At 38.3% G+C, this 27,990-nt stretch overlaps 1 protein-coding gene across 6 annotated transcripts in view; it reads left to right on the forward strand.

Annotated features, from left to right (window-relative positions):
- The window catches only part of ksr1b (kinase suppressor of ras 1b), a 43,850-nt gene continuing 15,860 nt past the window's right edge, over positions 1 to 27,990 (forward strand). For 2 of the 6 annotated variants that reach the window (XM_056271927.1, XM_056271929.1), the window contains exons 1-4: positions 1 to 498; positions 15,566 to 15,706; positions 26,289 to 26,436; positions 27,421 to 27,874. In XM_056271927.1, coding sequence (XP_056127902.1) covers positions 205 to 498; positions 15,566 to 15,706; positions 26,289 to 26,436; positions 27,421 to 27,874 — 1,037 coding nt within the window. In that variant the 5' untranslated portion in view covers positions 1 to 204. Of the gene's footprint in view, positions 499 to 15,565; positions 15,707 to 16,468; positions 16,690 to 20,293; positions 20,408 to 26,288; positions 26,437 to 27,420; positions 27,875 to 27,990 lie in introns of those variants that run through there. The other 4 variants (XM_056271930.1, XM_056271931.1, XM_056271933.1 and 1 more) reach the window with 3 other exon arrangements.

Here is a 27,990-nt window from a genome sequence, read left to right on the forward strand (position 1 = left end):
CTAGGGGTGAAACTTATGTGAGCGCTTCTCTCAGGGCTTCGCGGGATATACATACATACAACGTTTGAGGCGGAACAAGCTGACAAGGCGTTCTGTCTTGCTGTCAAACCAGACCACGAGTATGTTTGAGGAGTATGCTTGCGCTCTGAATTACTAGGCTACAATACTCATTTGGAGTAGGACTGTCACCTCCGTTTAGTCTACATGCGGTCACAAACATGTCTTTGGACTAGTGTTTGCTGTAGTTCGCGCTCATGCCCCTTAAACCCGTGCCAATGCCGAGGAATGGATACTGTCTCTAGCAAAGGTGGAAACATGGTCGCAAGTGATGAGGAGCATTTGGACGGGAGCGATGGCAGTAATGCGGGGATGGACGCGCTTCACCAGTGCAAACTCATCCAGAACTTGATCGAGATCTCCATCTCTAGTCTGAAGGGGCTCCGGACCAAGTGCGCCGCATCTAACGACCTGACCCAACACGAGATACGCGCTTTTGAGGTAACGTAGGATTCAGTTTTTGCCTATATGTGTCTTTTAATATCAAGCTTCGGTGCTGGTCATGCCAGGTTGCAGGTTATTACTTTACAAGTTTGTACCATGACACTGTGATTCAGACTGCGAATGATAGTTCTTGATAGGCCTATGCCTTAATAATAATGTTTGCTTTGTGCAAACCATCATCAATCATCATTCATTTTTCTTGTCTATTAATACATTGACACTATAACGTCATAAATGCTAGGGTCATGGAAACCCCCTCTTGGCTCACATTGTTTCCTGGTTCTTGAGATAGTTATTGAGGTTGCATCTGCCTACCCTATCCTGATGTCAAGTTTTAGAAATGAACAGCACTTTTGAGTAATAACATGGAGCGGGTCAATCCTTTATATTGTGATCACATGACAAGATGTGTCATGAAAATTATAATGTTTATATGATATGGTGCTTTAAGGCAGTGCTTAACAAGCACAAACCGATCTTTAGGGATAGTTCAACCAAAAAATGAAAATTCTGTCATTATTTACTCTCCCTCATGTTGTTCCAAACCCTTAAAGGATTAGTTCACCCAAAAATGAAAATTCTGTCAGTAATTACTCACCCTCATTTCGTTCCAAACCCATAAAACCTTCGTTCATCTTCGGAACATAAATGAAGATATTTTTGATGAAATCTGAGAGCTTTCTGTCCCTCCATTGACAGCAACGTCATTGCAACTTTCAAGGCCCAGAAAGGTGGTAAAAACATTGTTCAAATAGTCCACAAAAAGTTTTCTCATCGCTTCATAACATTAAGGTTGAACCACTGTAGTCACATGGACTATTTGAACAATGTTTTTACCACCTTTCTGGGCCTTGAAAGTTGCAATGACGTTGCTGTCAATGGAGGGACAGAAAGCTCTCAGATTTCATCAAAAATATTTTCATTTATGTTCCGAAGATGAATGAAGGTCTTAAAGGGTTAGTTCACCCAAAACTGAAAATTCTGTCAGTAATTACTCACCCTCGTGTTGTTCCAACCCCGTAAGACTTTCGTTCATCTTTGGAACACAAATTAAGATATTTTTGATTAAATCTGAGAGCTGGATCACTCCTCCATAGGCTTCTTAAGGGATCAAAACTGGGCGGCCCAAAAGATTATGAAAGACATTGTTAAAATAGTCCGAGTGACTACAGTGGCTCAATCTTAAGTTTATCAAGCGACGAGAATACTTTTTGTGCGCAAAAAAACAAACAAAAATAACGACTTTATTCAACTACTCATTTCCTTTCCTGTGGGCCTTGAGATTTCACGTAGTGGAACTGCGCAAAGCTTCTGTGTTGTATGTCACACGTAGGCTCACTATTGGCCGACGTTTCAACGTTTCACTATTTTCTGAAGCGTGTCAATCACTTTATGATAAACAGCTTTAATTTAGGCTTTTATTCACATTTAAACATTCATCAGCGGACATAAACAGAAGCTCATCCGAACCTGCTTGATGTGCGAGAACAAACCTCATTGGTTCTTGCGGAAGCTCAAACGTGCTGCGTAACACTAATGAACCTCATTGGTTCTTGAGGAAGCTCAAACGTGCTGCGTAACACGAATGAACCTCATTGGTTCTTGAGGAAGCTCAAACGGGCTGCGTAACACTAATGAACCTCATTGGTTCTTGAGAAAGCTCAAACGTGCTGCTTAACACGAATGAACCTCATTGGTTCTTGAGGAAGCTCAAACGTGCTGCTTAACACGAATGAACCTCATTGGTTCTTGAGAAAGCTCAAACGTGCTGCGTAACACGAATGAACCTCATTGGTTCTTGAGGAAGCTCAAACGTGCTGCGTAACACGAATGAACCTCATTGGTTCTTGAGGAAGCTCAAACGGGCTGCGTAACACTAATGAACCTCATTGGTTCTTGAGAAAGCTCAAACGTGCTGCGTAACACGAATGAACCTCATTGGTTCTTGAGGAAGCTCAAACGTGCTGCTTAACACGAATGAACCTCATTGGTTCTTGAGGAAGCTCAAACGTGCTGCTTAACACGAATGAACCTCATTGGTTCTTGAGAAAGCTCAAACGTGCTGCTTAACAAGAATGAACCTCATTGGTTCTCGCACGTCAAGTGAACATGCTTGAGCTTCTGTTTACTACAACTTATGTGTGAGTTGATGAATGTTTATATATGTGAATAAAAGCCTAAATTCAGTCTGTTCATCATAGGGATTCTGTCTCTTCAGAAAATTTGGACTAAACCGCTTATTTCAAATAGATTAGTTGTACTATGATCTCTCTATGAACATTTTGAAGCCATTTTTCAATAATGATGTTGTAAATGCTTTCATATTGAATAATTGTCATACTCATCGGCATGATAATCACTGCAATGGAATACTTTTGCAATAGTCTATTGTAGATGAGTTTACTAGTCAAAGTCCTCAAGCTGATCTAAAAATATGTTCCATCATGTCAAACAGCCTGTTATCTGAGTTTAGCTCTGCAAACAAGAAGAGCATATGTCAGAGGAGTGTTAGAGCTATTTTTAACCAAACGCAGGTATTTTTTAACGGTGGTTAACCCCCTCCCACAAAAGTGAACTGAAATCCAAAGTTAGTTGAACCTGTGGAACAGTCACTTTTAGTAATGGTTGCATTTTTTGAAACACCATAACAAGTGGCTTTCCCGCGAATACAAACTTATCTACTTAGTAAGGTCAAGGACTTTCTTCTCTGAATCAAAACATGGCTTTCATGTTCACTCCTAGATATTCATGCTTGCAGACTCAAACTTTTAAATAATCAAGTTGGGCTTGAGGCTTTGTTAAATAAACCATCTAACTTTGAAGATTTTATGATGCTAGTTCTCACAGACACAGGTAATTGTTACTTTTGTGGTGGGTTTTGGTGCTTGTTTTGGAGATACTTATCTACTGGCTGTGTAGTCTTAGGGAGGCGCTTCAAGTTTTTCTCATGATTAAATTCAAAAATAGCACTTGTTCAAGTCAGGTCATGTCACGTTTTTTTATCACTTTCATTATTATAAGCCAAGTGCAAGAAAGAGAATGAAATACATGTTGTTTGAAACCACATCAACATTTATATAACAGAGTATGATAATGTGTGGTGGTGACCAAGGCCACAGTGAACTGTAATTACAAGCAATATACAATAAATAGTAAGCAATAAGTACCTAGAGGGCTATATATAAAGTAAAATATAGTGTTAAACAGTGCCGACAGTGTCAGATGGACTAGTGTTGCCAGATGTAAACGTATACAGATTCTAGTGCTCATAAAATGACTGTAATGCGGCAAGGATTGTGCTGAGGTAGAACAATAACAAGCAGAGTCAGGAGTATGGGTTGCATTTCTGCATCGGGTGGGGGTGGACAGTCCATTTGTTGATTGTCAGTCATTGGATAGTCTGAAAACTTGTGGGAAGAAACAGTTCATCGTCTAGTGGATTTGGACTCCCCAAGCCTCCTCAAGCCAGATGGTAGGGGTATGAAACTAAAGAGATGGGACCCATAATGATGCTCTGGTCCTTCCCGTTCAGTCCTTGTTAGCTGAAAGTCCGGTTCCAGTAATGAACTGAGCTATTTTCACTACCCACGGCAGAGCTTTTTTTTTTTTGTCTAAAAAAAAGAGCAGTTAACACACCAGACAGTGATCCAGCAGGTAACTCAGGTACTCTCTATGACACACCTGTAGAAGCTGTTGAGTTTTCACTAGCTTAAAGGGATAGTTCACCTCCAAATTAAAATTCTTTCATCATTTTCTCACCCTCTTGTTCCAAACCTGTATACATTTCTTTGTTCTGCTTGAACACAAAGGAAGAGTGTCTGTAACCAAGCAGATCTCGCCCACCCCCCATTCACTACCATAGTGGGAAAAAATACTATGGTACTCAATGGGGGGCAAGATCTCCCTGGTAACAAACATTATTCTAAATATCTTTATGTACAGCAGAACAAAACATTTATACAGGTTTGGAATGTAACTTGAGGGTGAGTAATTGATGACAGAATTTTCAATTTTGGGTGAACTATCCCATTTAGTCTCCTCTGTATGGTTAAGGAAGAGGTGATCAGGGTCCATGTGTTGAGGTCACTGTTAAGGTGCATGTTTTTGACACTGTGAGCAGTTGGTTTGTCTGACCTCTCCAATCATATCATTTTGTGATTGTTTTCTTTTCATCAGACTTTTCTTTTTATGCCATCTTTTTGATGTCATCAGCTTATGTAATTGCTTTTATGTTTGGATCTTTTGGTCCGTAAGGTGTGTACACAACCCTGGTGACACCGGTGTTGAGAAAGGTTAACTTTGAAGTCAAGAAACACCAGGTGGCCATGACTCTTAGTCTTTTGATACCTGCGGAGACGTAGGTCCAGTGTGCACTCTGAAGCTAGATCTGCAAGCAGTATTAAAAGCTTTCAGTGGACAGTTGTGGAGGGCTGAGAGAAGACTGACACAGTATGGGGTCAGGCTTTGAAGTGTGGCTTGACATCCCAAGGGCCGGCTCAAAGTGAGGGACATGGTAATCTGAGTCGCTGCAGTATCCAGGTGGTGGCACGGGATTTCCTATCCGCTCACTTCCTGGACCTCCAAGGATACAATTTGCATACCCAGTAAAGATGCCGATCTCCAGAGGTAACCAAAATGTGGCCAGAGGGCGCAAGCGCATCCCTCTCACAAAGTCTCAATCCAGTCCTCCTCCTGGTGAGCCACCTTTTTGCAGAGTACACCTGTCCATGGTTGGAGGTCAGCTCTGCAGAATTATGGACCTCTACAATGGACTTTTACTTTCTCCAACACACCTAATGCTAAAGACCTAGAGTAGCTGGTTCCGGTGTGTCAGGAGCTAAACTCTGCAAGAAGGTAACACTCCAGGAGCAGGATTGGACACCTCTGATTTCAGGAGAAGTGGTCATTGTGTCACACATTGGACCTCAACATAGGGGTGTGTGGTATCACAATCTTTGATCGTGATCGATTAAAATGTCACAATCTGCTTTGAAGAAATATCGTAGTATCGTGCTACATTCACAGTGCATTCTATCAGTTGCAGTTCTGACGCCTCCATTCTAACATACTGTACAGCGGCGTACAGATACATCGCATGTTAAAGCAGAGGTTACACTTGCGTGACATTGCAGATATTCACAATCAAGTTTATAATTTGCATGCGTTTTAAAGACTTGCCGAAGCGCGAGAACACTAAAAGCCTGTCAAACAGCTCATGAGTACGAAACTAAGTTATCTTTTGCGTATTATTGTGCTTAAACTGTCAAATACACACAGGGTTTACATAAACGCAGTCGGTTATGTCTTAACTGTGAACGTAAACAACAGTTAGGAGAAAACTGGATACGTGTCTGTATTAGATCCATTCATGAGGTTTTAACGTTACAGCATTACCTAATAAACTTGCCGCCACTTGTCATTAATGTTACTCGAGCAACAAAAGACAAAGAGAAAATCACTTCCTGCTCTTCACTGAATAACTTCAGTAGCTTTAATAAGAATCAGTGTATATATACTGTATATAATTTATACAGTGAAGTATATATACTGTATATAATTTATACAGTGAAGTCTATGTAGTGTTTTATTTTTACATTTGTTTATTCAATTTCAAAAATGCTACTGTTAAGCACTCTTTATTTCCTTTTTGTATTATATTGTAATTTATAATGTGCATCTTTGTTCTTATTTTTAATAACAGAGATAAAACAATGAAATAAAGATTTTCATCTTCGCTCACCCCTACTTTGTCCTAAATGGTCTGTCATTCTTTTTTCTTTCATATTTTGTTACCTTGTAAAGCTACATTTTTCAAGTAGGGTAATTAGTTTTTCTGTACTGCTCAGTCACAGTGAAAAAAATCTTGAATCGTTTGTGATTTTCCTGAAATTTTTTTTTTTATATGATATTTTTGCCCCTACCTCAGCATTCAGCAAAACAGACACAGCCATTCACTGCCATTATAAAGCTTGGAAGAGCCAGGCCATTTTTTAATATAACTCCGATTGTATTCGTCTGAAAGAAGAATGTCATTACTATACACCTAGGATGACTTCATGGGCTAATTCTCATTTTTGGGTGAAATATTCCTTTACTTTCCATAGGCTTTTAAAAAAAATTCCCAATTAGTGTGACTGAAACAGTTGGGCAGGGCTTTGTTTTCTCCCTCTGGACACACTTTGATAACCGTGGCGATCTGTTTTCCCGATACTCAAAGCAAAAAACAGAGAGATGGTGCTAAATGGCAATTATCGTTTAGATTCCTGTCAGTAAATCTCACTAAATTCCTGTGGACAAACTGGCTGTCTCTCTGGCAGCTGAGAATCTCTGGTTAGTTGTTTGTCTTCTCTGGTCATTGGAAAGATTGCTATGTGTTTGTGCTATTGTGGCTGTTCCTATATTTAGCAAGTATGCTCACTTCACATGCATGTGATTAGTGAGGAAGATTCCCCAATCCAAGGGATGGTTTGCGAAAGTGAGTCTGACTCTGCACCATACAACCCTGTAATGCCCCAACTCCAGTAAGCACTTTGGTGTAGACCGAGGGCATCCATCAAAGGGCCGAAGAACAAAAGTAGTGGAAAGTCCAGGCAATGCATTCTTCCCTCTCCCCGCTTGAACAATAAGCCTGCGAGTGACAGGCCGAATTGCATTAGGAGTAGGGTTACATCAAGCACTCAGAATAAACTGAACTGTGTGTTTATTGATATTGGAGAAGACAAGCAGTTTGCATTTTGACATCTCTTTTATCCGTCTTGATGGTGGAACAATGGAAAATCCTTATAGGTTCTTGTTTGATCTAGTAAGGAGAACAGATGCTGACCTGGACACTAGCAGATGTCCTACAACCATGTGTTACACAATAACCCAAACAAGCAATGAGTGTTACGTATCTGTCTTGGAGCAGACCCACACTCTCTCCTTGTAAAGAAGTCAGGCATTCATATTAACAGCGATTTGGTGGTCTGGAGGTCACCAAGTCATTGTACCGGTAGGCACTTCTGCTTGACTGCTGTATTCAATTGTATCAGGAAACAAATCACCCCAGGTGGATCTCCCAGTGCTAGTTGCCAAAATTCATTGAAAATGCACAACTTTGTCGCTGCAAATCGTGAAGACCCCATTATGACTTATTTAAAATTCTAGTGGCATTAATAGTCAGCATCATAATTCAGTATCATGAATGTTGCATGTGAAATATGCACATCTTTAGTTCATTTTGGCCGTTCCATGTATTTAAATTGTATTTCTCTCTCTCTTTGTCTCCACAGATATGCATATATTTTCTGTTGTATTATGCATCTAATTCTAGCATGTGAGTTATGGGCCATTTGAAACTAGTTTTGCACAGAACTGTCATCTGTTTCATGCAGTTTATGTCTGCAAACAAGTGTGAAAATATACCACAATCTTGCAGATTTTTTTCTTCACATTGAGATAAGTGTAAGGCCCTTAAATAAAATTTGTGTTAGAGTCACTTCTTCTTTGTCTTTCAGTAACGGCATCTGGCTAACACTAAATGTTCTCCACGCTCAATACAGATCTGGCCACAACCACTCTGTGGCCAGAGTCTTACAGTCTGCAAGACTGTTTGTTCTCAAAAGCAAATCATGCATCGGTTTAAAATGTGTAAATGCAAGGGGTTTTTTTTATTGGTCAGGAAGTGCTGTGCATTGAAGTCACATTTTCTACTTGTTTTGTGCTGGCGAATAAACTCTGTCAAGTTGTTTTGGGGGATTTCTTGTGGACATGCATAGCTCTTTTAACAGACGAAGTATCAAAAGTTTAGCATCTACCGACAGCTCAACATCTGAGCATGTCTGTTATGATGGCTTGCAAGTTTTGAGAGGTTTAAGAACAAATTAAAAATTACGTCGGTCCAAGATCCAATGATGTCACTAGACTAATCTATTTTATCTAATTATTCACCCGGATTTAAATAATAGGGTGGTTAAAAAAAAATGTGTGGTCTACGATAACATATTCTAATGATTTGTGCTTCGTGTTGCTGGGTATTTGGTGCTGGTGCTGCCCCTGCATGCTGCAATGACGTCACTTTTAATGAAGGGGTCTCCCCATCTGAAGACAAGGTGGGAGATGTCTGCTGTGGGACATGTATAATGTGTCATCTGTGTTTTATCAGAACATATTAAAAGGAATAATTCACCCAAAAAATGAAACTCCTGTCATCATTAAAGGGTTAGTTCACCCAAAAATGAAAATTGTCATTAATGACTCACCCTCATGTCGTTCCCAGCCCGTAAGACGTCCGTTCATCATCGGAACACAGTTTAAGATATTTTAGATTTAGTCCGAGAGTTTTCTGTCCCTCCATTGAAAATGTATGTACGGTACTATCCTTGTCCAGAAAGGTTAGAAAAACATCATCAAAGTAGTCCATGTGACACCAGTGGGTTAGTTAGAATGTTTTGAAGCATCGAAAATGCATTTTGGTCTAAAAATAACAAAAACTACGACTTTATTCAGCATTGTATACACTGATTTCACGCAGCCGCCATTTTGAAATCGAAAGTGAGGCTCCGGTGGGAAGAACCCCGGAAGTACAGGTAGACAACAGTGCCTTGGACTACCAACCTGAAGCTGCTGCCGCGATTTACACTATTGGATGTTAATATCCAATATAGGATATATCTAGTTCGTTCCTGCTTCTTTTTTTACGTTCTGAATTATATATATAAAAAATAATTTTATTTATAAATGAATTTCACTGTATATAGTCTAAAATATGAAAGAAATGTATGTACATTTTTAGAATAACTAATTTCTACATTAAACAACAATACGCCATCGCATTCGCGACTCTCCTATGATTAAATGCGACACTTCCGGTTTTCTTCCCACCGGAGCCATTTCAAAATGGCGGCTGCGTGAAATCAGAGAATTGTCTTCCGGTTCTGTTGTCAAGCCGCGTTCAGTGATGCTGGTGACGTAAGACGCTGCTGACGTGTATCTGGTGCGTCCGAGCTTCGTTTACAGTCTGAGGGAGACGCACTGTAAACAAAACAATCTTCGCAAACATGTCTAAGGATTTCGACACAGAGGAAGACTTGCATTTTTTTGCCCAGCCATATTTATTTGAACCCGAATACACGGACGCACCAGATACACGTCAGCAGCGTCTTACGTCACCAGCATCACTGAACGCGGATCCACAACAGAACCGGAAGAGAATACAATGCTGAATAAAGTCGTAGTTTTTGTTATTTTTAGACAAATGCATTTTCGATGCTTCAAAACATTCTAACTAACCCACTGATGTCACATGGACTACTTTGATGATGTCTTTATTAACTGGATTGTTGTCCCACAATGTTTCTCCTGTTTTCCACGTCACTGTTATTGATCATGTCAGCACTGTTTCATCTTGCTAAACTAGTTTAAATATCCAAGATATTTGTGGTTTGTAACAAATATTCTGAGAACGCTGTGCTTGGATCTCTGTTTAGTGATCGCGTGATCGAGACCGGTCAGCAAGTAAATGCATTTGTTCTGAGCACGCTTTGCGCTGTCTATTGGGCAGAGCTAATAAATGGTCCATCCATGTGCTGCGCGGTTCAAACGGGTAGCGCTGTTTCGTTCCGCTTTTGACGCGTTTAATGTTTCTTAACATTATGTATGTTTCTGAAATAACAGCACTAATCAGTTTTCAAATTGTCAAGTTGTCACTCGTGGTTTACTGCTACACCTGACCTAAAATCTAGTGCTGTCACCTTGTGTTGACTTTGCAACGGCTTGATTTGTAAATTATGCATGGCGGGCCACATCTAATATATTTCAATAGACAAGCTGCGGGCTGTTACTTTGGACGGCCCTGATTTAACAAACTGCTAAATTGTTTAACCTGTAAAGTATGCTGACTCGTGACACAAATATATTTTATCTACCTGATTTCCTTTTAAATTACCAGCTGCAAGAACCATTTTGGGCCAGTTGCCTTGAGTACAGGCCTGTGGCTTATTGCAGAATCATTATTTTTGCAGTGGATGGGAAGAGGGATTGCCACATTGTTGGATGTGAGCTCATAAACCCTGTTTCTGCACCAGGGCAATGCTAATAGTACTTGAGTGATTTTCCTAGATGATGCTCTTTCATTTAATAGACCCTATAATTGACTGAAGAGATTTGGGAAAAACACATTTTGAAGAATCACAACTCCCTAGCGTCTCAGTTTTGATTTGCAAGTCTTTTGCTCGGTAGCGTGAGAGCTCATCAAAGGCTTTTTAAGGCTCATTTGCTCTTTGTTTCTATGGATGGAAAGTTAACACATATCGCTGCGAGGCCCATTAGGTGCGGTGAAGCATAGACCTCTCAACCGGCTAATGTTTGTTCACATCAGGAAATCCCCAATGCGGTTTTTCAACAGCTTTTTCCCCCCCCTTCTCTTTTCTCGTGTCTTATGACGTTCCACACACCCTTGCACTTTATTGACTAATGCCTCCATTTTTATTCACTTTTTATGTGTGCTTGCACTTGCCTTTTATTTACATACATGTTATTTTCTATTAAACATTCTGTTTTCTCTTTTTGATTTTGAATTCTGTCATCATTGAGACAAACATTTGTGGTTGCCCATGTTGCGCTACTCAAGTGATTAATAGACCTATCATGATTTTGGAGCTAGCAGGATTGCTTAAACATAGCATTCATTATCCCATATGCCTTTATGTTATTGTCAGAAACCAAAGGAGCGGGTTTGCTTGTATTGGTGACACAGTGTGTAACAGGATCCACATCACTCCACTACGGTCTACAGTTACCTTGTCATCTGGTACAACAACCGTAGCACTTCTTTATCCAAAGCTTGTCAAATTTGATGAAATTAAGTGAATTCGCAATAACGAGTGCATGCCGACACAAAAGATGTGGAAATTACGTCATCTAATCATGTGTCTTTCTCCATCCACACTCATGCCAGAAACACTCCTCTTCCTGAAATGACTGTTGCACCGTTTTGCCAGGAACCATAATGATGAAATCACTTGCTAAACTCTTGATTTCCAACATACTCTTTAATAACTTTCGTAACAGACACCATCTTATCGTGTGGATTGTGTCTCTTACCTCTTGCTTTGCATCTACGAGCCTCTCTTGCGAGGACGGCTGTTTTTGAATGTCACAAAAGATTCTCAACTTATCCTCTCAGGTCTCACGCAGACACTTTAGTTAAGCAGGTCCCCCCTGCCCCATACGCCAGCCTCCCCTTGAGAGGTGTAATGGAGACGGCAGATGAGAGGAGAGATACGGGCGCCATTGAATACAGGCGTACTCCTGCACATTGTGCCAGGCTGTGTCTGGTGGAAGCTAACACCCTGTTGTGTTTGAGGTTCGCTCGTGGCCGACCGATGCATCAAATCAGCTTGGGGGCATTCTCACATAGTACCTTGAGAAAAGAGCCAGCGCACCTTCTCAGAATGCTATAGACCTCTTGAAACTTTAATGATACACTGCTCCTCTTTTGAAGACTGTGCTACATTCTATCTTGGCCGTTTTGCAAGGGTGAGGTGATAATACGCTCATACATAAAGCCATCCACTGCTGTCGTGTCTCTGTGGAATTAACAGCCAGTAAGGCGCTCCAATACTGCAGCTGCGTTCTTCCAGAGTGCTGTGACCTTATATAGAGATGCGAATGGAAAGAGCTCATCATCTGCACAGGTGGCTGGTTGCTGGGCTACAGGTGCAGGCTGATTTATCTCAGTGACCTAGACTACAGAGTGTATTTCTCTGTGGTGATCTTTAGACAGATCGTGAGTTTTGATCAATTTTAATGTGTAACAGTGTGTGAAATCTAGAAACGGTTTGAATTTTTCTCACACACTTGCGGTTCTCATTAATGGCTGATACTTACTCTTTCCCTGCTTGACGACACAGTCTGCCTTGTCGCTCTTATTAGACAAAGGCTAAAATTTTGACAGTTTTGACTATTTGCTTTTTTATGTATGATGTTGAAGGTCAGGTAAATCGGAAACATCTGAAAAAATATGTGGGTATCTAGTAGGTAGCGTGTTCAATTTTAAGACATTAAAGGTGCTGTATGTGTTTTTTTTTTTACTGTACTAAAGCATAAAAGTACCATGATATGTTTGCAGAGATTTAGAAAATATGCTAAGTTCAAATATTTGGTTCTCTGAAAAGCAATGCTGTTGAAATGCTGTTCCGTGTCTGAATGTCTGTTTTTGTTTTGGTCTGTGTGATCCCGCCCACAATGCCAAATTACCCAATAGTATTTCGACACCCTGGGTTGCCAGTTGGTGGAAAACACAGCGTATTGCAGCCATTGAAGGCAGCAAAGGAATCTCTGCAATAAAAACATTGCAAACGTAGACTTTACATTAGCTGATCAACTTATGCTATCCATTGTCAGTTGCACTATTTTCTGTTACATGTCCTCAAGCGCGTGAGCGTCGAGTCTGAGGAGGACGGGGCGGGGGAAACAACTCTCTCCAATATTTTGAATTTGGACTGCAGTACCCATTTCAACCGTTAGCTGTCTATATAACATACCGCATCTTTAGCCCTCTGGTGCTAAAGGTTTTGGCACTTGCTATGCGAACACACACACACACACACACACACACACAAAAGTATGGACATGATTCAAAAAGTTTAAATGGTCCTGGAAAAACTAGTCACACTTGTGTTGTTCGAAAAATGACCGCATTGGAAATGAATGGGAGATTAATTTTATATTAATTTTATAATTTTAATTTTGGAGCTAAACAATCTTACTGAAAAAAAGCAATTGTTTGAGATATCAACCTCAAATTTGGAGCACAACTTTTTTTAGATTTATGGATTTGATTTTCTCACAGTAAATCATGTTTTGGAAAACATTATTTTTGTGCAATTTTCTTAACTTTTAACAAATAAAAAAAATGTTGTTTAATTTTTTTAACTTTAAGTCTGTGCTCCAAAGCATTCAATATTTAGGACAGTTTAAGTCGGAAATTTCATTTTCATGCATGCTCAAAAATGGTTAACAAGTAATAAAGGGATCATAACTATTCTATAAAAAAAAAAAAAAAAAAAAAAACATTTTAGTTCAATATTGTACATTTATTTAATCAAAATTTTTAAAAAAGGTAATTTTTGTCCGCTACGCGAGCAGCACCGGAGGGTTAAGTTCAGGCAAATAGTTATAAAGAAACTGACGCAATTAAAAAAAAAATGTTGAAAGAATACCACTTTTTGTAATGTATATACTATATTGTTTTCATTTGCTATAGTGTAATGTCTTACAATTATCTTCATTCTGGGCCTTTCTGAGCAAATATTAATTTGGTTAATCTGCACATTTTGTAATGACATTTGTTATCGGTTTATCATATATTTGTACATGCATACACTGCCATAATTTTTTTTTTACGTTTTGTTTTTTGAGTCTCGTGCTCACCAAGTCTCAATTTATTTGATCAGAAATACAGTAAAAACACTAACTTAAATATTATAGTTTGAAAATATCCGTTTTCTATGTGATATGTGAATATATTATATAATTATATAATAAATATAATTTATTCCTGTGATCAAAGCTGTATTTTCAGCATCATTACCCCAGTCTTCAGTGTCAAATGATCCTTCAGAAATCATTCTAATATGCTGATTCTCTGCTAAAAAACATTCATAACATTCTTATTAATATCAGTGTTTAAATCTTTTCAGAATTTTTTGATGAATAGCAAGTTAAAAAGAACACACATTTGGTCAATATAATGCATCCTTGCTAAATATAAGTATTATTTTATTTCTGAAAAGAAATCTTACTGATAAACTTTCAAAAAGTAGTGTATATACAGTATATTCTACAGCTATATCCATATTCTACAGCTATACCTATAATTATAATTCTATCTATATTTACAGCTTTAGCTGTATCTATATCTAGCTTTCGTTATATCTATATTTACAGTTTTAGCTCTACAGCTATGTTTAAATCTTTATCTACAGCTATTTTTATATATATTTCTATATATGGGAGTAGTATTGTTTCAGTTCATGCAGTTTGTAGTCAATGAAGTGAATAAGAAAGAAGAAGCACCAAACATCTTATGGGACCAAGTCTTTTAACAAATTTTACCCAAAGTAACCTTTTTATTTTCAAGCAATTTTTTTAGTCAGTGAAACGAGCTGCTCTTTATGAGCACAGTTGCAGCTGTGGTTGTCTGCGAGGCAGGTGTGAGGTGGTTTCTGTTAACCTGCGGACCGCAGTGTCTTGCTGCTCCATGATGTCACATGGGACCCAAGTGTGTTCCAGCCAGGGTTGCCATAGTGGCAGAACAGACGCCCCTGTGAGAAAGAGTCCAGACTCCCTTGCCATGATAACCAGTGTCTATTTATAGACTGCACTGTTTATTGCAGTGGGAGCGTTACGGCAACAAAGGGAGGGCACCGTCTGAAGCGTCTTTCTTTGTCCAGTAAGCCTTGAACATTATTTGCTTGTTGTTCTTAACCCAGTCTAGTGATGGTAAGATAATGACCGGAGGAAGCACTGGCTGGTATTTGAACTGAACAAGAAAACATGGCGTGCTTGTGTACAGTGTTTGTGTGCACTGTAGTTGGTTGTTTAACTGACACGACACACAACACTTTCATCGCCCACCCTTTTACAATGAAGTCACACGTGGGGATTTCCTTTGCTCTGTTCTCGCTTTGCATTCCGCGTGCAACGCTCGCTTGCGGACGCGAAGGTTTAGAGGAAAATGCTTAATTGTCACATGCTTGTCCCTCATTGACGTACTTATTTCAATCTTCTGTGGCATCTGATTAGTCAGTTTGAAACAGCTCTTTTTCTCTGAAGTGCTGTGAAACATGAAATTTGGCATGACTTTTTTTTTTATTTTATTTTTTTATGTCTGATGTCATCCTGTTTTTTGTCCAAGGATTTCAATCCACAGAGCTTCATATGAAGTTCATTTCTTTATGTTTTAAGGAATAAAAACTAATTATAGGACAGATGGTGTCATTTTAAAAAGCAAACAGATATATTACATCAGCGAGTCTCAAATCAGTTGTTACAGCAGTCTGTGTGTGATTGCCATCTACAGGTGAAGCTGGTGAAGTACATCAGTAAACAGTTGGAGTGGAAGCAGAGTGTTCCAGAGAGTGAGCGACCGCTGATGCTGGACTCTTACCCACACCTCACAGACTGGCTCCACACCATCAACCTCCGGACAGAACTCATAGAGGTAGCAATATGTGTGTTTGTATTCAATGCATTTGTTTCTTAGTTCCTTTATTGCTTTGAGGAATTTTAAAGTTGACCATATTTCCCTGCTTCATGACCTATATTCGGCTAATGAACCATTTTTGGGTGTTTTGTTTTGGGTTTGGTTTTGTTTTTTTGTTGGTTTAAGGGTTTTAGTTTACAAATACAGTATAAGTGACTGTTTTTTTTTCATACTTTAAGAATGTAGAATTAATATGAATAAATAAATACATGCATGCATAAATAAATAAATAAATAATATTTTAAAGAATAATATTTTAGTATTTAAAAAGTTTTTACCTCAATTTTGCATTATCTACTAGCCATTTTATTAAACACCACATAAGGCACGTCTGTAAAGCATGGCCTCTTGTACCTAATTGCTGTTTCTGTTTATTTTATTATACAGCAATATTTAAAACATGAAAGTACAATATATCTCTTCTTTAAAAACAGGCTTCTTAAACTGTATCTACTACTTAAAGAATGTCTGTTTACAAAATGTCTGTTATTGGAGGGTTTGGACAAGGGAGGAAAGATGTTTTGCTTGCTCGCTCGCTGTGTTCTCTGTGGCGTTTCAGACCTCGGTGGATCCACACACCTGATCCCACTCCAAAGCTCAGAATGTGCAGTGTCAGCCACTGTGTTTGACTGTCCCGTCGTCGGTCTGTTTTTAGACTCCAAAAGGGGTCTCTGTCTCTGCCAACCAAACCTCCCTCCCCCCCTCGCCCCCAGACTGTCATACACAAAGCTGACCAGAACAGCACTGCATTCATGACTGCCTGGCAAATGCGTAGACTTATTTGTCTTCAATAGACAAGGAAACATACAAACAGGGAAATAAACAGCGTATGACTGAGGAACAAAACTTTAAAAATAAAAACAATTTATCCTAGTGGGGACGAGAGAGGTCACTTTGCGCCATGCCTCTGATTAGCTGACTGCTTCACTTCGGTCACTGCGGTAGGACAGCATGTTTATTATTGTCTCTTCCAGTTTCCCTCTCTCTTAGATGTCCCAAAATACTTGCCTTGTCGTTGTAAACAGTCCGTTTCTGTGTTGACCCAATGGTACCAAAATTGTGTATTGTACAAAAGTAAACTAAAATGTTGTTTAAATTTAATTAAAATGTATTGATATTAATAATTGTATTATTATATTAATAATTGTAATGATTTAAGAAAACTACAATTATATTGGCAGTCAGTAATTTACCGCACAAAACATATTGTGGTCAGCATAAACTATGTTTAATCTTTTTGCAAGAAAACACATTTAATGTAGTCTGGAAAATATTTTTATTTACTTTGAATAATAATTACAGTCACATACAGTATGTTGACTTTTATTTTATTTTATTCCTATAGTCTGAGACCCAATTTTGAGTTAAGTTGCCCTATTCACTGCCCTAACTCAATAAGTTTGTTCTTTACCGTATCACACAAGGCTGCTAGAGTGTGATTCACAGGGCAGGAATGCATGCATGTGGCAGGACACCCATAGGCAGCCTGCCCCTCTCGGAGAGGACAGCATGGAATCCAGTTGCCCCAGTGTAATTGAATGGGATAGAACTTTCTCAGGAAGAGCAGAGGAATGCTATTCCTCCTGCACTCTCAGAAAAAAATGGTACAAAAGCGGTACCCGGGATGGTACCCTTTAAAAAGCTACAAATATGTACCTCTGAAGAACTAATTTGCACTCTTTAGTTACCAAATGTGTACCTTTTGAAAGGGTACCTCCCCAGTTTTTCTGAGAGTGTGTGCCCATCAAGGTGGGACTTTGGCCAATTTGGTTGCATTTGCATGATTAGACAGTTTAGGGGTTTCATTGGAGATATTTTGCATATGTGTGGCTTGTGGTTCCTGGTGCGTCTACAGAACTGCTAGGAAACACCCTTGATATTATTACTGCTTTGGGGTATTTGTTTACATCGGAGTTACTAGAAATGGAGAACTATCGAGGGTGTCATCATACTGTGACTGATCATAATCATATATGTTGTTACATAAAAACTGGTATCATATACTTTATATCGGAGCATGTTTAGTCATACTGACGTCATGATGTCACAACCTGCTTCATCTGATATCATGCTCTATATGAAATTACTTTTGACCTACAAGTATTAGGCATTAAAGCACACAAGTATAGCATCTGTAAGCTAATGATACTAGCACTTTTTTATAACTAATGTCACTCTTCTTTTTTTAACTAATTATTTATACGGTGCTTTTTAGTGTTTGTATGAAGTCACTCAGTTCCCCTTAGGTTTTGCTTGAAATAATGCTTATGCTATATTTCTTTAAAATAAACACTACTTTGGTTTAAACATTTGTTATGTAAGGCAATAACATTAAGAATTTAAGCCAGGTGTCCAAATACATTCGGGGCATGTGTAACCATCTGATCATATCCAGGGTTATTATCATCAAGTTAAAATGTTAAAAAAACATTTTTGTTAATTGTGAATAAAGCTGAAATAGTTGAATTATTAATATAAATATTAGATGCAGCACTAAAATTAACCACTGGAAATAAATGATAAAAAAACTGACATAAAATAAAATCTAAATAGTAATATTTAAAAAAGCACAAAACAAAGTTACTAAAGAATAAAATAAAAAATATACAAATAAAAGCTAATTAAAAATATGAATAAAAACTATAATAGTAATACTAAAATAACACCGATTAACACGCATCTGTTGTGTGCGAGAGTCAATGAGCAATAACTGAGAGTTGACGTCACTACACTTTATTTTGTATATTGTGACTCATTCCTTGATGTTTCCAGCTGCCACAGTCTGATGGGATTTCCCATTGCTCAGTAACAGTAAGCGAGAGGAGCAACAACCATGATGCACCATTCAAATTTGTGTTTATATATTTTGTAGTGGTGAGTGTCTATGAGTTGCTTATGGAATATAATGCTTATATTAAATCAACCAGGGGTTAGAGCGTTTGAAATTAGGCAGTCCAAAACATGCCAACGTGTGTTATGGAGTAAGTCTAAAGGGCACAGGCAGGAGTGGTTGTCTGAGTCATATTTCTTTTTTGTGGGTCACATCCTGTGGATCCTCTACATGCCTTCCTCAAGGCAAAGATAAAGAGAAAGAGATAGAAAGAAAAAAGAGTCTGTGACAAAAGCAATCTCACCCAAACCTCTGTTTCCTGTGCTGTACCCCCTTTCTTGCTCTTCTTTGTTCCTCCAATGTGGCCTCTCTTTTGGCCCAGGATGACCACTCATGCACAAAATGTATGGTGACAGGTCAAAGACCGACTTAGGCCAGCCTAACCCTCATTAATCTCCGTTTCACACAGTCACAAAGACATCCGGCTCAGTTAATAGCATCATAAATGGTTCTTTTTGTAGAACATGTGGAATCTGTGATGTCGGCTCAGTTAGCGGTTGTGGTGATGACAATAAGAATGTTCAAAACTGCATTATTGTTGAAGTCAACTAGTCAGTGGGTTTCCTGAACAACTAGTCGGATAATCTGTTTTAAGGAAACTTTGTGTAATTAGGCTGGTTTCAAGTTCACCTGACCCCAGTCAGAAGCGTTTCTAAGGGCAAGAGAAACAGAATGGATCAGAATGCAGAGTCTTGAACATGTGAACTATTTTGAACCTGAAGTGGCATTTTAGAAATGCAAAACTATTCACACCATGGCATTTTATTTTATTGTATTTATTATTTTATCTTATTTTTTTAAAGAGAAATGTATCTTTTTATAATTAGTTTATCCACTTTTGCCTGTGGAAAACAAAATGTCAAAGCTGAAAGTCCATGGTACTCTGGCTACTTTGGTACTGTATTTGCAGTTTATTTAGCAATTTATTTGCTATGCTATTGTCATATAAAAGTTGTTAAGTAAATTTTTCATGCGCATGTTCTCCTCAGTACTTTTTTAAACTTAATTTCAAAGCTAAAATTGCATGGATGATTGCATGGGTATCAAGTTTAGTTGACAAGTTTAATTTTATGTAGTCCTATTTATATTAGAACATTTGATTGATTGATTGATTAAAAAATATACTAATTTGTCATACACACAAGTTGTTGTCGGAGGTTTTCTTCAGGACTATTTTATTTCTGGGAGAAATTGGACTTTTGATTATTAAATTATGGCACTGTGGCTCAATTGACCACTTTTACCCCATGGGAAACGATATGTCAAACCTGTCAAATTTAGTTGTATTTATTTATTTATACTACATGGGGAATAAATGATACGAATTTGTCATACACAAAAGTTGTCCAAAAGTGTTTTTGGTTGTGTTTCTTCTGGACTACCACTATACCCCCTTCCAAATAAATAAATAAATAATTTAGTTAGCTGCATAGTGCCCCTGAGCCGACTAGTTGACCACTGCAACCCATACTTAGTTGAGACAGGGGATGTTAATCTGCACACAGGAAACTGAACGGCTCAGTTGGTGACCATGTGTTTTTAGGAGGAGTGTCCAAAGCTGTGGAGAAACTTCCCAGGCATGTTCACTGGAAGGATAGAGGGGAGGGACGTTGGGGAAAGGGAGGAGGGACGGGGCGAGTAGGAGGGGAAGTTTGGGTTGGAAGGGAGCAGCTCTCACAGCGTGACTGACTTCTGAGGAGAGACTTTGATTTGGTGTTTCTGGGATATGAGATTTAGGAAAGGACAACTTCAGTGGAGAATCTCTCGTGGTATTGTATTCTTGACTGCTTCATGTTTTGGAGTCTCATTTTAAGACTGTGTTTTGTTTTTTGATGTTTGTCGGTTTCCTGCCTGCATGCAAGTGGAGTATCAAGAGCTTCTGTGGTCATAGAAAGTCTGCAAACGAAATTAGCAACGGCAGATATCTACTAACGCTATGTTTGAACACATCAGGTTTATGTCAAGAGGCTTGCAAACTCACAAGCTTGTGAGGAAGTTCCTCATTTGCTAGTTGTTTGAGATACTTATCAAGTTGAAATTCCACTGAAGGGCTTTTTGAGGAAGGCTTGGTGATTGTTTTTTATTTATTTTTTTATCTATTTATTTTGTTTGTGAGGACACATTTTGGCACTTTTTCCTGATTGATTGTAGTTTCACTCTACTAACAGACCAGCAGTAACCATCACTGTCAACGACTTATTCAGAATAATTATTTGTTAGGGGAGCTTACCTGGATGATTTGATTTGTGGTGGGTGGGAGTTTGTGTGTGTTTGTTTGGACAGAAACTAGCATAAAATGCTGCGTCTTGCTTTAATGTTCAAGCATCACTCCCTGTGTTACGTCAGCTCATAAACTCAGGTAAAAGGCATGTTCAGGCACCACCTCGGTATCGGTATGTGTCATTTCACCTGCTCTCTGCCCCGGCTTGTCTGCTTTTAACACAGTAATTCACATACTTATTAACTCAGATGTATACAAGTCGTATAGATCAACTAAGATGTGTATTTTACACTCTCATTATGTACATGTCCCTGTTGTGAGAATAGAAAAATAGAGAAATAAACAATAATATGTCCATTAGATTAATTTTTATTTGTTTATGGAAAGATTACACTTATTGGTTTGATTTAGGCTCCGCTTAAGTTAATATTGGTCTCTTGTTCTTCCAGCTGTAAGGTAAATGTGTGGATAGTATTTGTTGAGAAGAGATCCGTGCTCTTAATTCTGATCTCTGGCTGTTGTTCAAAAAGGAAGTCTCCATAAGGATGCTGGAAGATTCCCGTTCCCCTGAGTGCCCTGCATGCCGTTTAGAAGGCAGTTTCACTTGTTTATGTTGTGCTGCAATACAAACACAATTACATGTGTAAAGGAGGAAATACCACTTATTTTACATTTAATTGTTATTATTTTTAATTCTACATAAAATGTTTATATTTTAAAACCGATATATATTTATCAATATATAATTGATGTATTTGCTTTTAGTATAGTTTATGTAAGGGATAATCCACGGCTAGTTGTGCATTAAACGATTTTAATGCACGACATTGAGGCAAAGAACCACCCAACTCGGTTTAATGCATAGCTAGCTATGGATTATCCCGGTTATACCATGGCATGGACAACTTAAAGTTGTTACTGATGTTTGCAGCGAAATATTTGACCGAAAGGCTAAAAAATCACAGTTATTTTTTGTCAGTTACAATTCAGTATCAATACAGTGTCAGTTAGATGTAGCATTCTGCCAGCTTTGAATCAGACACAGAGATAAGTAGTGCATAATATTACATTTATTTGAATTAATTATCGAGAGAGAGAGATGAGAGATGCATGTGTGAATTACTTGTCTCTTCAGGATCTCTCTCAATGAACAACTTTGCTGAGAGTTTAATTACTTTAAAACCAGTGATGTTACCAACTTGTCGCTAAGAAATATAATGTAGCAATTCAGTACTACAGTGCAGCATTGAAAAGTTTCTGTGCTCCTGAATGTTTCTGTGTGCGCAGTGCGATCTCCGAGGCTACATTTACGCTGCAAGTCTTACTGTGCTCAATTCTGATTTACTGCGCAGAATTTTTATTTTTTATTTTTTGTATAGCTGTTGTAAGAAAAAATTATGAGGACATTAAAGATTTCAATGAAGAAGTTTATTGCAGCATAGCAGTGACAAAGTACACAAAGCACATGGGTTCAACGGAGTCCAAAAAAGAATCCCGAATAATCTGTTCAAACATTTTATACGGTATTACATTCGTCTTCCAGCTCAACATATAAATGAAGCTTTCTCTTAAATGTAAATTGAGGATAACAATGAAAGTGATAGCCTTCTGTTCCCACATCTTTGATATTCTTTCAGATGGGAACACCCAAATGTTAAGGTGATAAGATTGTTTGAAATCCCTGATAGTCATATTCATGCATCCTTTTTAACACAGGATGGTTCTTGATGGCCACTCCCACGCTACAAGTGATAGTACTATTTACTCCAGTGGTACTATTTACATATTACTGAAATTGGGAGGAATTGTCTCTATGATAAGGAGCATATTCTAATACATATCTTGGAATGAAAGCTGGGTCTTCGGACTATAATTTCTTACAGTAATGTAAGAAAAATTATGAGGACTTTAAAGATCTTGATGAAGAAGTTTATCACAGCATAACTGTGACAAAGTACATTGTTGAAGCACATTGGGTTCATCTGTGTCAGAATGAATAATCCATGCTCAAACATTTTATACTGTATTACATTCGTCTTTGTGCAGGTGATGAGCAGTGCTTGGTTTCCTCTATACATGATGCTTGGAACTGAGGTTCATCAGACCAGAGAATCCTGTTTCTTTCAGTCTGAGAGAGTCCTTTAGGTGCTTTTTTGCTAATTCCAAATGGGTTTTCATGTGTCGTCTTCACTTAGGTGAGGCTTGAGTCTGGCCACTCTGCCATAAAGCCCAGATCAGTTGAGTGTTGCAGTGATGTTTGTCCTTCTGTAAGTTTCTCCCATCTCCATATGGAGCGTAATCAAAGTGACCATCAGCTTCTTGGTTATCACTCTAACCAAGGCCCTTCTTTATCGATTGATCAGTTTGGCTTGAAGGCCTGCTTTAGGAAGAGTCCCTGGTCAGGGCTCCAGACTAACTTTTTGCCTTGGTTGCACTGGTGCGCCTAACTTTTTTATTTAGGTGCACCAGCACAAAATTTAGGTGCACTAAAATTTTTCCTCGTCTCGCGTCGCCTTTAACGCCACAATTTCAAGGTCACCTTTTTATCACGCTCCATATACATTCATATATATTATGTAAATGCTTTTAAACAAGAATAATAATAATACATTTTTTTTGAAGCACAATTATACTGTATATAAAAATGTTAATCTTTAAAAAAAATAAAACATTTAAAGTGCTGTTTTTACATTGTTCAAGTTAGGGCAGGGTATTGACACAAATTTCACAATTCGATTCAATATTGATTATTTTGGATATCAGGTACAATACATGGCAAATTTTCTCAAGGAAAACAAATCTCTTAACTAATGCTGTAAACTGGGAGTCAGTTGTAGCCCACTATGCTTCATTAGCCTACTATAATATTGAAGGTAAAAATGACCTGATTTGTACACAAACACTTAAATTACACTTTTATTTATTTTTATAATAATAAAGTTATATGAAATATAAACATTTAAATGGTGGCTGCATAAAAACTTGCCAGATTTTTTCAAACAACATGCATTAAATATTGAAAAACATTAAAACATTATAATGAACATGGAATATGGTGCATATATTTGGCAAAATGCTCCTCCCTAGAGTTAATTTTTCTAGCTAACGAGTTTATGGTCACTGGATATGTTTTTTCTGAGGTAAATGTGACGTTACATGACATTGTTTACAAGCGTTTTACTGACGTCTTTCCACGGTTGAAACACTGATTGAGCGATTCCATGTGAAAGATACGGATTTCGATAAGTTGTACCCTATCTTTTAACACACTTTCAGATGCTCGTTCATGTTTATTTCGCGCTGTAACTGGTATTATTAAGGCGGAAGAGGAGATCATGTGCGCTCGCGCTGCTGCTTCTCTGGGGCTGAGCCAGAGCGATCTCACGCCACAGCGTCAACACACTATTTATGTTTTTGAATTTCATAAGAAAATGGACCTAATTTGAAATCTGAGACTTTGTTTCATATCAATAGTAACAAAGCACAAAGATTACTGCGATTTATTGGATGGGATGCTCGCTACATGTTCCATTCATTCATCAACTGAAAACAGCATAGCCCAACGGTTCGTAAAATGAGAATCGATTAAAATCGAGAAAACAATATTTTTTACCTAGTTCAAGTAGCCTACATTTTTTAAAGTTTCTTCGTCGTCTGTTTTCTTGCGTTTATTTAGCTGATGCTGCTGATTGCCGTAACTGATTCTCTGGTGCTCACGTCGCAATTTAGTTCTATCACACAGACAGCACGGAGCATTTTAGTCCTACAGGAATATCTGAACCACAGCCAATCAGAGGCAAAGACCAGCCCAATCTCTATCTCTGATTGGTTTAGACCACGATATGATCCAACCATGCGTGCAAGGAGAACAAAAGACTCGTTTGTTGAGAGGCAACGGATGCGATCATGCGAGAAGGTTAGGTGCACTGGTGCGACCTAGGAAAAAATTTAGTCGCACCCTTACAAATTTTGGTCGCATATGCGACCAAATTGGTCGCACTCTAGAGCCCTGCTGGTTGTTCCAAACATCTTCCATTAAGGATTATGGAGGCTACATGCTTCTGTGAACCTTCAATGCAGAATAATTTTTTGTAGTCTTTCCCAGATCTGTGTCTTTAACACAATCTTGTATCTGAGCTCTACAGGCAGTTCCTTTGACATCATGTCTTGGTTTTTGCTCTGATATGCATTTTCAGCTGTCAGAACTTTTTTATTGAGAGGTGTGTGCCTTTCCAAATCATACCCATTCAATTGAATTTGCCCCAGGTTAACTCAACTCGAAGTGTAGTAACATCCACAAGTGAAATTGGAATGCTCCTGAGCTAAATTTCAAGTGTCCCAGACCCAGAAAAGGGTATGAATACTTATGCAATGTTTTTATTTCAGTTTTTTATTTTTAATAAATTTGCAAAGTTTTTACAAAACTGTTTTTGCTTTGTCATATGATGTATGATGTGTAGATTAATGTGGGGAAAAAACTGATTTAAAGCAGTTGAACAAGGCAGCAACATAAAATGGGAAAAAATTAAGGCATTTGAATACTTTCTCAAGGCACTGTTTTTTTAGGCTACTTGCATTTAAATTGCAAAACATTTTTATAATAACAACGATATAATATATTTTTTAAGAAATATTTATGTTTCTACTCAGTTCTACTTTTTTTTAAATATAAACATTTAAATGGTGGCTGTCATAAAAAAACATGACTGATTTATTCAAAAATTAAATATTAAATATTGAAGAACAAGTGAAAATACAATGAATTTGCAATGAGTTTCATATCAGAGGTAACAACATTTATTGTATGGGAGGTACGCTACAAAGCTTCTTTCATTTATCAACTGAAATTAAGAATAGATTTCAGCTCTTTAAAATGAGTATCAATTAAATTGGAGAAATCCATATTTTTGGGTGAGTTCCTGTTATCTATTAATTTACCACGGAGACCACACTGACCAGAGCGACAACTGTTGCTGGGAAACTTCTCAGTCATGCGTTTGAGTAAGCGCGTGTGTGTGTGTGTTTTGGGTGAGATTTGAAATGCGGCAGGGAGACGCCAAAGAGCGCAGGAATGTTGTAGGGTGGAGGAATGTAACAGAGATGGTGGATAGTGAAAGAAAACTGGACTGTGCCGGGTATCTGGACATTGGCTCAGTGTGGTGCCATGAGATGCCAGCAGTCTTAGTGGCAGCGAGGGGATTGTAGGGGGCTTTATCACCTAATCTTTCTCTAATTACTATATAGACTCCATTCTGTCTGTTTTCTAGAGCCACATCAGTTGCCACAGAAATACCAAAGACTCTGGTCAAACAAGACAATATTGAGTCAAGAAGTAATATCTGGTGCGGTTTACAAGAATAATGTGCAGTTAATTATCTGTGTCCATTTCTGACTATATGCAATGATTATCGTTTTATTCTGTCTTCCAGGCAGTCCCTGCGAAGCTGTCCCTGGATGCTCTGCTGCAAATGTCCAGTGCCCAGGTGGAAGACACCATGAAAAGACTGGGCTCTAGCAGTGAGGAGTGTTCCCGCATCACCGCTGCCCTCTCCTGTCTCAAGAGCGCTACTAACACAGGTCACTGCTGACTCCTTCCTCTTTCCACTCTTCATGCGGCCCCTGCTCTAGGCTTTTTACCTGCCTTTAATTCTAGCTATATTGAGTGTACATTTGCTCCAAAATGGTTGATTGTTTTTGTGCCACTTCTGTTCAAAAGTTTAGGGTCAGGGTAAGTTTGTTTTTGTTTTGTTTTTTAAGAAAAAATTATACTTTTAAATTATAAGGATGCATTAAATTGATTAAAAGTGACAGTAAAGACATTAAATGTTACAAATTATTTCTATTTCAAATAAATGCTGTTATTTAAAACTTTCTATTCATCAAAGAATCCCGACAAAAAAATATCACTGCTTTTCAAAAAAAAAAAAATGAAGCAGCACTACAACTGTTTTTAACATTGATCATGTGACTGAAGACTGGAGTAATGATGATGAAAATTCAGCTTTGCATCACAGGAATAAACTATTTTTTAAAATATATTCAAATCGATGATGGTGAGATGTGCATGTTGAGATGATATTTGACAAAATCTCATATGGAAGCACACAAAAAAACTTCGGACTATCGCCAATGACAGCAAGATTGGAAGCAAAACTTTTAATTTATGAGCAACCGTGTTGTTTTTGTTGCTAAAAAGCTATAAAATAATTATTTATATCTTTGTCAATTGAAATAAAGCTGAAATAAAATATCATATAAATATTACATGAAAAAACTTAAGCTGAAGTACTAAAATAACTAAAAACTGAAATAAAAATGTATTCAATTTAAATTAAAGCTAAATATGTAATAATAATAATGACAAAAGCACATAACACAATTACTAAAAGTTTAACTAAAATGGAATCTCAAAATATAAAAATAAAAGCTGATTCAAATTATTAATTAATACTATAATTGTTTATAAATAATACTAAAATACTACTTTTACTGGAGCCCTGCATTGATCATCCACCTGTTCCTCAATTGTCATAAAGTCTCTCTCTTTTTATGTTTTAACAGGAGGACTTCTCAGGAAAGAGGGCATCCCGTGGATAGCAGAACCCACTCAACGTGACAGTACCTCTGCTGACCCACTGTCTTGTTCTATGCGTGCACCTCAGTCTTACAGTCCCAACCCAATCAACTGGCCCCCTTCTTCTGCTTTGCCTGCCCCACGTTCCTGCGTCTCCGTGTCTGCCCTACCCTCAACGGACTTCCCTACAATTGTCCACACTCACTGTGATGTGCTGACGGACCCCTTCTCGTCCTCCCCGCAGCTGAACCGCTGCACCTCCCGGCTGCTGTCCACCCCTCCAGCTACCCCACCACCCAAAAAGTCTGGCAAGCTGTGGCCCCCACGAACTCCACCACCCCCCTCCCGCAAGCTGCTAAACCTCCTTCCCAGCATCACCCTCACACGCAGCAAGAGCCAGAGCCAACTGGCCAACCGGATAGATGACCCTACACCCAACAAGTAAGTTCTGCACTGAATAATATTTCATTTATCAATGTATTGCTCCATGGCATGATAATCTCTTCTCAAAGTTTGCTTTGAGAGGGTTTATTTAGATGAATAAGTGGTAAAGTATT

This window comes from Rhinichthys klamathensis, unplaced genomic scaffold, assembly GCF_029890125.1.
Source record: "Rhinichthys klamathensis goyatoka isolate OS25496 unplaced genomic scaffold, OSU_Roscu_1.1 h1tg000329l_1, whole genome shotgun sequence".
In the NCBI taxonomy this organism is placed as follows: domain Eukaryota; kingdom Metazoa; phylum Chordata; class Actinopteri; order Cypriniformes; family Leuciscidae; genus Rhinichthys; species Rhinichthys klamathensis.